The 12,114-nt window shown below is 35.1% G+C and overlaps 1 protein-coding gene across 10 annotated transcripts in view; it reads right to left on the bottom strand.

Moving 5' to 3' along the window:
• LYST (lysosomal trafficking regulator) overlaps window positions 1-12,114 on the bottom strand; it is a 194,002-nt gene that overhangs the window by 125,728 nt on the left and 56,160 nt on the right. For all 10 annotated transcript variants that reach the window (XM_070568406.1, XM_070568407.1, XM_070568416.1 and 7 more), the window contains exons 5-10: window positions 9,670-11,752; window positions 7,124-8,153; window positions 5,222-5,383; window positions 3,634-3,790; window positions 1,558-1,784; window positions 997-1,063 (exon numbers count right to left, since the gene is read on the bottom strand). In XM_070568406.1, coding sequence (XP_070424507.1) covers window positions 997-1,063; window positions 1,558-1,784; window positions 3,634-3,790; window positions 5,222-5,383; window positions 7,124-8,153; window positions 9,670-11,752 — 3,726 coding nt within the window. The remainder of the gene's footprint in view (window positions 1-996; window positions 1,064-1,557; window positions 1,785-3,633; window positions 3,791-5,221; window positions 5,384-7,123; window positions 8,154-9,669; window positions 11,753-12,114) is intronic.

Raw genomic sequence — 12,114 nt, 5'->3', positions numbered from 1 at the left:
CAGAGCTAAGCTGAAAATAAGTCCTCAGATCCAAAGGGTCCACTAAGTGCCTAGAACAATAAATAAAAATATACTCATGCAATAAATAAGTAAATGGGGGAGAAGGGAAAGCTTTTTCTTACAGTACAATCCCAATTAATAAATGTAGAAGGAAAGATGGAAACAGAAAAATCACAATTTGGCAACACTACACTATTAACTGTTTCAGTCAAAAATCACAAAAGGATGCTAAAATTAGTGGGTTAAAGTATGATGAGAAAAGAGAGATTTACATAGCCTCAAGTTATCTCCCCACAAGACACTTACTATAAAGAGAAAATAGTAATGTTACAATAGAGAAACCTAGCAAGACACCACCTTGACCAAGTGATCAAAGTCAACATCACCAGTAATAAGATACAGATATCATGAACCCCTAGAGATGATGCACTGAGAAAGGCACAACATCACTTCTGAGGTATGCCTGCCCCCAATGTATAACTCGAATTTAATCATGAGGAAGTATCCAAGAAACCCAAATTAATGCTTTGTGCATGTTAGCCTTAATTCTCCAACTAATATTTAAGTTTCTCCAACTAAACTCTAGGTTTCTACCTATTACATATAATATGATCATATTACATATTCATTATGAACTTCTCAAATGTCTGTGAAAGTACAGAGTAGAGAGTAGATCCTCAATCAAAATCTGATAAAGCACCAATGAAGTGTTTGGACTGGGTTACAGGCCTTGCAATGCCACTTCTACATATATGACCCTGAACAACTCACTCAATCCCTTAGAAACTAGAGTTTCGACTCTATAAAATCAAGATACTTATACTATGTCTATTGCAGTGGGTGGTTCTGAGGAACAAAAGAGATCATGCATATAAAGCTACTTTTGAAACCACAGAGTACTATGCCAATGGAAGCCATTATTATCAACTCTTCATTTCACATAACAACAAAATAATTTCAAAGCTATTGTTTAAAACTAACCAAGTTTCAACGCACCTTGAAAATCGGAATCGGCCTGTGTTAAAATACTCAAGAACCCTCCTAAAAGATTTTTCACAGTTCCCTGAAGATTAAAAAGCAAAACACAGGAAATTAAATCTTACTTCATGAAAGCATGAAGTAACTATAATGTAATAATAAATTATTTGATAGTCTACTTATATACACATATATTTAAAAATAACTGGAAAGAATGCTATGTGAAGGATTACACATAATTTTCATTGTCTTTTTCATACAGTTTTTATTTTCTGATTTTTCAAAACAATGATGATATATGAAAATTAAATGCAATTTAAAAAATATTACCCATTCTCAGAAATATACTTAATTCATATTAGTTAACCAATGACAACATTAATTTTTTATGTTACTTTAGAGAACTATGGAATTAGATTTTTAGAATACCACTTACAGGTAAAAACATACCTAAGGATTATAAAAGATAAGTAATCATCTCAAATAATTTTCAGATAAGTTGGGTTATAAATAAGGAGACGAGTATTGGGGCATGAGTGTGATAAATATTGATCACATATAACTAAACGCATCTTTTACCTGTTGCATAAGTAGAAAAATATTCTTTTCTTTCTGCCTGATGATTTTCAAAAAACTCTCAAATACATGGGCAAGCACATCAAGTTTGGCTTTACTAGTAGAAAGCAAATTTAATTGCAGCATGCAAATCTCGGGATATATCATTTCCCCTTGAGAGGGATTTTCAAGTAAGTCATTTGGACTGCTTGATGCACTCAAACCTTCTGCTTCAGGGTTTAAGTCTACCTCTGAAAGGGGAAAAGAAAGGATTATTTTTATTCCCTCAACACTAATAAATATTTCAAATCTCATTTATCACTTAGGAGATCTAGTGGCAAAAGTGGTATTCATACGAAGATGCCCACAAAACCTTTTCCTACAACATGACTTTTGATTACAAGGTGTATCCTGAATAATCAAGTCATATGGATATTTTGAAGATAAATGAGTAGCCTTAAAAGTAATTTTGATCTTCAATGGAACTACAAATATTATCAACAGTAGTTTTTATAGACATGTGATACAGATATTACATATTCCTCTGACATAACTGGAAAAAAAATACTATCCCAAACTTTCTAACCCCAAAATACCTAAATCACAGGTTAATTCATTTGCCTGCCCATAAATCTGTGAAAATGGTAGTCTTGGCTATTGTTTGGATGAATTCTCTGCTTTGTCTTCTTCATAAGTGAGAAAATGACAGTGTCTCAATGAATATTACATTTTGGAAAATTTAATGGATATGCTCCTGAAAGAGATTGCTATGCTCTTAAAAAATGTTCAGATAGTAAGAAAATTATAAATTTCTACCTAGACCAGAATTCTTTAAATTAAGATCTAGTTATCAAACTTATAAAAAAGGAATAAAACAGTCATTATAAAATGTCTGTACTATGATAAAACAAACACCATTAAACCAATATTTTTTCAAAAATGACTGGCTCAGAGGGTAGGGGGAGGGGGAATTGGAGGAAGACGGTCAAAAGGTACGAACTTCCAGTTATGAGATAAATAAGTACTAGGGATGTAGTGTACAACATGATGACTACAGCTAACACTGCTGTATGATATACAGGAGAGCTGTTTAGAGAGTAGATCCTAAGAGTTCTCATCACAAGGAAAACATTTTTTTCTTTTTATTGTATCTACATGAGATGATGAATGTTAACTAAACCTACTGTGATGATCATTTCACAATATATGTAAGTTAGACTGTCATGCTGTACATCTTAAACTTATACAGTGACATACGTCAATTATTTCTCAATAAAACTGGAAACAAACAAAAAGTTTAATAAACCAAATAAGCTATATGAATATATACGTGTGTGTATATATATGTGCATACATATACATATACATTCTTTCAATTTGTGGCTGTTGTTTTGTTCTTTTCATTCTCTTCATAGTTAAAAACAAAACAAAAACCCTGCTATGAGTCCATCAAGCCCTTTAAGTAGAACATCTGTGACTATTCCCACTCACTTGATGGGAAAGAGAAAATAAGTTTTAAACCCAGAGACAAAGGATCATGTGCAATGGAGCTCTATTCTGAGGACAAGTCGGGCCATGGTGAACTAAGAGGAAATCTACGCTGCAGGATCCTTGGATGTCAGCAAGATGTCTGCATTCCTTATATTATTTAATCTTTAAAATAAACTGCCTGAAAAGCTCTTCCTGTCAATGTTTGTCTGGAGAGATCTTTTTTATTTAGGCCTCAATGTAAATGTAACCTTGTCAGAGAGGCCTTCCCTGACCACCTAATCACTATCACATCACCCTGTTTTATTTCTTCACACTGTTTATTTCTGATACTCCTTGTTTGTCTTTTCTACTAGAATATATATGAGAGCAGGGACTTTCTCCACCCTGTATTCTAAGCCACTCAGTCAATGTCTGTGATAACAAAACATATCTCATTGTTTTAAATTGAATACACAAATGCCAGAATTTGTTGTGAAGATCAAATAAAATGATGACGCAATGTGCTTTTTAAATTGTAAGGCAATAAAAATTCTAAACTGGTATTATTATGAACCATTTTGCTAATTAACAACCTGACTTGCAAATCCAATCACTTCAGTGACATTTTACCATCATCCCGGATTTCACTATCCTCAGGATTGCTTTCACTATCTGCTTCATAACCTTCTTCTTCAACCAAAAGTTTAAAACTACAACACTGAGAATCCTCAGCTTCTTCTGAAAAATCACCAGGTTGGGATGATAACTCTTCTTCCGATTGATGACTCTATAAGATCAGTGTAATTAAAAGGCAAAAGTTGTAACATTTGCTCATTTTTAGTAATAGAATATTTATTACTCAAAAGTCATTTTAAGGACAGCTTCAGTATTTTCTTTGAGAAAAAAATCTTAGGAATCAATATTAACCATTATAAATTATGAAATTCATGCAGCAAAATTTTCCAGAATCTCTCAGATAACTTTATTAATTCTTCACAAAAAAGAGTCTCTAACAGATTAAGCTACAGGTCATTTCAGTTTCACTGAAAAATAAGTCTAAGAAATTTCATTCTAGTTATATAATAAGAAATGACTAAAAACCACAGTGAGGTGGAAATATACTTCTTGCAACTTAATGGTAGTAAATATAAATTAGTTTTACTCATTAGTTCATAAAAAAAGATTTTTTTCATAGGATTTTTATAAATAAAATGTTTCATAAATTAGATAACCAGAGAAGACATGAAAATTTTCCAAAGAGATTAATTTTAAGATTTCAGAACACAATTGTCTATAAAAGCATCTCAGAAATCAAGAGTTCCAGCATTAACTTCCTGTGTGATATCTTGTGGCATGAAATTTCCTTTTCTTATAAAAATGCTACTAACGTCTTTAGAAAACATTTTCACTTGAAGCTCAGAGTACTTTATCATTGCAACATTAATAAAAGGTAGAATAAAGTAGGTACTTGAACATTTTCTGGTTAACCAATTGACTCAGTAATATGGTGAAGGCCTATTTCAGTAAGTTTTTAAGTTATGACAAATAGTAACATAAAATATTATGGCAAAAGATTATAAAATGTCATATATATGGCTAGACCAAGGAATTAAAGAGAAATTATATAAAAATAAAGGACAAGTGACAATTAATTAAAGCTAAAAAAACATGAAAGGAGAGGGAAATGAACTAAAAATGCATCAAAGTTTCAGGAAATAAATTAAAATTGTTCTTTTAGAAAAAAGTTAACTTGAGCAACTAAAAAACTATGATTTGCTATTTTCTATGCAAGTACTAGTCATTTCTATGTTGAGTGATTTAAAATTAAAGTGAGTAGAGAGTTCTGGAAATATTAGCTGCACCAATATAGGATCAGAAAAGATGGCTGAGTCATCACTACCTCTGAATTATCATTTAATAAACTACCAGTTATATGTAATACTTATCAAATAACACATTTCCATCTTACTGGGAGTAATTCTCAGTAAATTTCCAGATTAGATGAAGAAAAGCATGTCATATTGCTCTCCTGCTCTTTATACGATAGGGCACTGAGTAAATATTATCCATCCCAGATGATGGAGATATGACCCATCAAAGTCACCTGACCAATCCTGGCCACATGTTCTAACCACATTCATTAGTGTCCTGGTCCCAACCCACACACTTCTGCCTCTACTAGTCATACCCAAACGACACGACCATATGTGATTCATACCTTCTCAGTCATAGCATCATTATGTTCAAAATCTGCTGAATGATTCCCCAGTGCAACTCGAAGCAGGGCATCAAATAAAGGCTTTGCTAATTCTGTTTCAATCACCTTTGACTGGGAAAGATGGTCCCTCATTTCAAACAATATATTTTCCACAGACAAGTTCTAAGGTAAAATAAAAGAGACTAAGAATATTAATAACATGTTTTAAGAAAATTAAAGTGACAAAATAAATGATAAATTAATATTTACTTAACAAGTAAAAGGCTAGCCCATTTATTTGCAGTTGATATGAATGTAAAATGACTATAAATATCTAGCTCTTATACAAACATCCTACTTTTATAATCAATTAATAACATTTTCATTTATCAAGTGCTATACTCATTTGGTTTTGAATTTCAATGTATCATAAAAAAATGATTAGCTGAAACTTCAGAGTTTTGATTAACCATCTCTAGATTTTATAAATTCCTTATTCTTAGAGATTCCTTAAGACCTTAAGAAGCACTTACATTCTAATCCTTTTCTCTCTCTCCCTTCTTGACTCCTTCCCTTCTGTCTTTGAAGGGAATTCTTGCTGCTTGCCTATGTCCCTATATTAGGTGATGAGGCCATAAAGATGGATAAGAAACTGACTTCTCCCTTAAAGAATTCTCTCAGACCAACATGAGACACAGATACACACAGACCAGATATGATGATGACCATATTAGAGCTATGAACAAAGTACTCTGAGAATAGAAAAGAGAGAAGGTACCTGAGAGACCTGTCAAAAGTGTCCCAGAGGAAGGGTTGTATGAAGTGGACAATGAAGAACAAGTAGGAGACAGCAGGCATAGAAACAGAGGGAGAGAATATGCCAGGCAGAAGAACATGTACAAAAGTACAGAAGTAATGGCAAAGAACGGCATCTTGATGAAGCCGTCAGCTCAGTATAGCTGGTTGCAGCGACGTGAAGGGTGGGAGGAAATGAAGCTAAACAAGGAAGTGAAAGCAAGACTGCGAAGGGCTTTGTATGCTATCGTAAGGAGTGTGGAGTTTAACTGTGAGCAATGTGGAACCATCAAGATGTTTTAGACAAGAGGCAATATGGAGGTTGGAGCTATAGTAGGAGAGCCTGTGGCTGACAGAACAGTTAGGGGTGAGTTAGCAAGGAAAGAAGGGATCTGCCAAATTCAAAGTTTCCTTAGAAGCAAGGCCTGAAACTAGGGATTCCTTTTTTGTTGAGAAGTGCTCTCAGAAGAAATTTGTAAAGGTATGACGGAAGCCGAGTATGTCAGGAGGAGAATCCAGGCAAGGATGTGGTTTCAGAATAAATGTCTAGCCCCAGCCTAATTCCATGGCACGCTCTGGAGTCTGAACTGCACCACAGAGATTGTCCCACCCCCCTGGAGCCATATCCATCAGTCAGCGGCCATGAACCCCCTTCCCAGGCATCTCTAGATGGGGCATCTCCCATCAGCAAAAGGTAATCCTTGGGAGACGGGTGCAGGTGTGAGTCCTTAGCAGACCTGCAATAGATGGCAGATGGGTACATCAGATGGGTAACAGGGATCTTGGCAAGGCACCAAACAGCACACCACACCAAGATTGTGACGTTTGAACTTTGAAACACAATATCCTTTATTACTCGTCTGACATTTAATGCATATCTAATGCCTTTCAGGGTTGGTAACTTTGTCACATGTGGGTTTTGCAGTCCAAACTAAACTATAAGCTTCTTGAGGGCAAGAACTGGGTCATGTACCCCTCTGTGTCTTCCACAGTACCTGCTACTGTGCTAGGCATACAGGAGCTTCTCAGAACTTAGACTCTTTGGAACAAGAAAACGACAATAGTATTAGGTTAGAAATTTAAAAACATATATATTACACAATAGCTGGACGAAGGACAACTTATTACCTGATCAGGTAACTCCAATTCCATCTTTTGCTGACTAGCTCTGGTGCTATGAAGACAAATGGCCAGAAGGGCTTCCAAAAGTCGTATGCTCTGAAGTGAGGGCTCACTTTCCTTACTCGTAAATATCTTCGCTTCCTCAGAAGCAGCTTTAGTAGTTGAAATTTGTTCCACATTCATGGAAGAAATATGCTGTGACTCTAATTTATGTAAACTCTCAGCACTCCTTTTCAGACTATCCTGTTCTGATGGTGTAGGGTCACTCTTTACAGTCAAAGATAATAAATCTTCCTTCATAGTGACCTCGGATTCAGAAGTTCTGTTTAAATCTTGGTTTTCATTTATGTTTATATCTCCTTCCTTTTTCCCTTGTTCCTCTTCACGACTTCTGAATAGTTTCTTTATGATCATAAATATTAATCTATGGCACACTTGGAAACCACCAAGCCTATAAAACTGTTTCTGGAAAACTGGACTCAACATGTAGATCCAACGACACATTAACCAAATATCTGCTGCTTGATGCATCTGTTCGGGAGAAGGTAAGACAAGGCTCTCGGGAGATAAAGATGGCAGCATATGATGCAAAGGCTCACTCGCTGTACTGTCATAGCCAGAAGTATCTTCTGATTCATTGGCTGGCTCTCTATCAGATTCTGCTTCTTTACTTACACATAAGAATGCCACACAGAGGAATAGATTTATCATGTTGATATGAACATTCTGGTTAAGCGTCTTCTGTTTCTTTGGACAAGTTTCTTTGAGGCCCGCATAAAATTTGCTAAGACTCTGAGGAGAATCTGAATAAGCGTGCTGGTTATGAAAAGAAGTACCTGCATTTAAAGATGACAACTCCTTCTGTTCAACGTCTATCCCATCAATACCTGGAATTGAAGAATCTTTCGGTTGTTCCCCTAGGCTGATTATCAGAGTTTCAAATGCTTTTAGAGAATGACTTCGAATATCATCTAAGTAATTTAATTCAATTATTTGATTTACTCCATTACAACTTAAAAACAAATCTCTTATTACCCTGTGAGAGGAAAAAAAAACATACAAGAGATTTTACACATAGAAACATCATTTATAAATAGGTACATATACTATTTAAATAAGCCATTGCTGCATGCGGTATATACTAAACACTACCTAATTTAATTCATCAATTATCTGGCTGAAGTTCTTAGTTATATATAAGCAGGATGTCAAGTTACTTCCTAATTCCTTTCACATCCTTCTTCAAATACTGCATGTATGGCTCCGGCAGCATTTGAAAAGAAAGGATTACATGCATCCCAAGTTAAATGAAATAATTCAGGGAAGAATATTTTCCTCCAAATGGCAAATTCTACATAAATTCTAAATGCCACAACCACTGCCATACTTTACGTGGACACTCTGAAAATAGGCAGGCATTTGTGTGTCCATTTGTTTGTCTATCTGATGGTTCCCTCATGACTTTTTGTTTTAAATCTGCACCTCATAAAGGGAAAGGACTAAACTACAAATCTGAAGATTTTCAGTTCTGTCTCAGGTGCGACCCATGGGTGTGGATCACTGGAATGCTACTAATAACCTTAATATAAGTCATCTCAGCAAAGATCCAGGTTGTCCACAAATATGCCAAGGAATTACAAAACTTTCAATTCAAAGTCAGTTGCTTTTAAACAATGTCACAATATCAGGAATTAAAAAGAAAAATGATTGTAAAGATAATGATGATAGGTTTTATATATTTTTTTAAATGGTATATACATTAATTTGAAAGGCCAGACTACCAATCAAAAGCAAGCTTTATTTATAAAATTATTTTTTAGTACCAGACTTGATGATCACAAAATCTGGAAAATCCACTGGTAGAATTCTAAGTAATTTTAATTTTCTTCTTTTTGCTTTTCTGTATTTTCTAGTTTTTCTAAATATAGTGCTTAGGTAATAAACGTAAATATGGTATGTAAAAAATAATAATCTCTTTAATTCCCCTGCCTTGACAAATAATTTCTCATTTTATATATGTGCATATTTTACACAGTTGTAAATAAGTGTACAATATTTTAAATTTTGCACATTTTATCCATAAAATATTATAAGCATTTTTTCATGTTCCAACATGATCTTTGTAAACCTTATTTTTAATGGCCAATGATATTCCATTGAGCAAATATAAAATAATTAATTTAACCATGTCCCTGCTGTTGGATATCTGCTATGTCCATTTTTTCTCAGAAATAATTTAAAACTTTACCTTTTTTTCCACTGAGAAATTAAAATCAATGGCTCTACCCTCTCCTCTATAACCACTTCAGTAAAAATAGACAAACAAACAATTAATAAAAATAAATGGTAAAAAAAAATCTGACTTGAGATGGGAGCGCTTTTTGTTGTTAAACTGAAATTAAATCCTAGGAAAGAATAAAATGTAAAGACAATTACACTACTGACAAGGCCCTGGAGTTATCAGGGTTAGAAGTTCAAATGCATACACTTTAGCACACAGTCAAAAGCACACAATGGGAAAAAAATACCTATATACACGCATGCATACAAACCTTGATTTAAGCAGGGCAGGCAGAGTTTTTAAATAAATCTGAAGCACTTCCTGAGGCAAACACTGGTTATGATGGCTACACACATGAGTTTGTGCTGAAGTATTGCTAAGGTGTTGACAATGATGTGCTAACTCAACTCCTCTTTGGAGCACAGGATTAAATACGTAATTATACAGTTTCCACTGAACAAACACATTGCCTTTCTGGATTAAACTGCAAATGTGATTTGCAATCTGTAGACTATGTAATCTGTCCTGTTCAAAAACAAAATTCTGATAAGTCTCTAAGGCATCCCACTTCCACAACAAGGCTTCACATCCACTGCTGGGCAGGACCCCTTGAAACCTATAAGAAGGACTTGATAAACTGGAGGAAGGTTCAGCATCCCATGAGTTTCCCTGCAGGGTCTCTTCCAATTTGGCTAGTTGATCAGAGTCAATGGTACAGATATTGCAAGCTGCTTTTTTAATTTTCTGTGTTATCTCAGCTCCTCCTAACTGATCCAAAATAAGTTTGTTAAGAATATTCAATATATGCTGCTGAAAATTTTTCAGTGCTGGCAATTTAAAAGCATGGAGCAAAGGAATGATTACAGATTTGGGATCCATACAACAGCATATTCCGATGTTATGAACACCTGATAGAATCTGGACACAAGTGCCCTTCAAGGAAGCCTGTAGAAGTAAGCGTAAGCACTGATGAGCACACACTGCAATACAACAGCACCGCTCAGGGTAATACACATCTCCATCTACAGTCTCTTCAAATGGGTTCTTGGAAACCTGGTTTTTAAAAGTCGAAACCGGAAGACCCGAGAGATCTCTGTGGTGATGCATAAAGTGAGAATATTCACACCGTCTGTGCCTTTTTCTTGTACACACTGAATGATGAAGTTGCTCTGATTTCACTTTTTTGACAGTGCTCATTATTTTTATCACACTACTTATTAGGGCTTTCAAATGTTCTGAGGCCTCAGTAGGAACTCCATCTCTTAAAACCAGCCATTCCATTTGAAGGACTGTTGTTTCAAATAAATTAAATCCATGATGCTGAATGAATTCCTGAACCAAATCCATGGCTTGACTGAAAAAGAAGGGATTTGAAGCCGCACTTTGAAGACAACAGATCATGATCTGCAGAACTCCTTTCAGAAGCTCAGGTAAAAGAAGAGCTCGATGACGATACTTTGAAAACACAAAACCTTCTTGAACCTCCTGTAGTGTTTTCTTTTGTCTTGGTGCAAAAGCGTCAGGCTGCTTTTCTAGGTAAGTTCTAATTTTTAAAGCTGCTCTAAGCAATTCAGTTAGATTTTTTCTAAGACTTTCTGGCATCATCTCTGCAGTACTAATATCTACTGACATAAGATGCAACACTGTTCGAAAAAGCATCCGTTGAATCAAAGCTACCGGTTCTTCAGTCCAACCTGTAGAAACCATTCGACTGTCCAAACTGTCGCTTAGATTACAGCAGTCCCCAAAGCCTGCTAGGAATTCGGTCAGTGTGGGCACTACACTGGCTGCCAGAGCAGAATTACGATTCAAGGTAATGTCAAACTTACAAACTTTCTCTAATAAAGATAACAAAACATGACATAAGTCAAATGGAGAATTGTTCATGTGACTGATAATAGACAAGGCAGCTGGCTCACTTAAAGTGTCAGAGTTTGATTCCTTTCTTGGAATAATCTCTCTGGAATTTCCCAAAGCCATGGTATCAGGAGGAGTGTGTTCTTCTTTGGTTGATAAGTGGTCAAGTTCAGCTGTAAGGTGGTCTTCTTTAGGAGAGTGTGTTACAAAATGCTGCAGCAGATGGGACCTTTTATGCTTATTCACTGCTATACCTTTGTCATCTGAATTGGCTTCTGAATCTGAGGTGGAGAGCTGTGTCTTTCTTGCATCTCTTATAGAATAGCGATGGGTAATTTTCCGCTGTCGTCTGCTTTTTCGAAAAATGTTTACTTTTGCAGAAACCTGACCAGATGGGGCACTTCCTTCTAAATATAATTTTTCCTGAGCAGATCTTTGCGAACTTGAGATCTTTTCTTTGGTCAGGATTATATCAGCTGAGAATGGTAGATGAAAATCTAATGAAATGAAGAAAGAAAGTTTAGAATATGTTGAAGTCTTTTTAAATTCAATTCACATAGGTGATTACCCTCTTATTTATCATCCACTTTAGGAGTTTATCCTCAGTATATTTTTACTGTGGGGCTGATTGCCTGTAGTTATTTGTTATGTCTCTGGGTCACTTCCCCCCACATTTATCCTTCTCACACTAAGTACCAGGTGGCTTTAGTTCAAAGGATTCAAACATTTTGAAAACAACTAAGGAGAATAGAATTAGGAAAGTAAATCTGATTTAAAACCATATATTGCATTCTATCATCAACGTAAGAGACTCTTTAGATTATCTGGTATTTAGCATTATTGTTCATACCATTTTACC

This window comes from Equus przewalskii, chromosome 1, assembly GCF_037783145.1.
Source record: "Equus przewalskii isolate Varuska chromosome 1, EquPr2, whole genome shotgun sequence".
Taxonomy (NCBI): Eukaryota; Metazoa; Chordata; class Mammalia; order Perissodactyla; family Equidae; genus Equus; species Equus przewalskii.
This window is presented reverse-complemented; position numbering and strand designations above follow the sequence as displayed.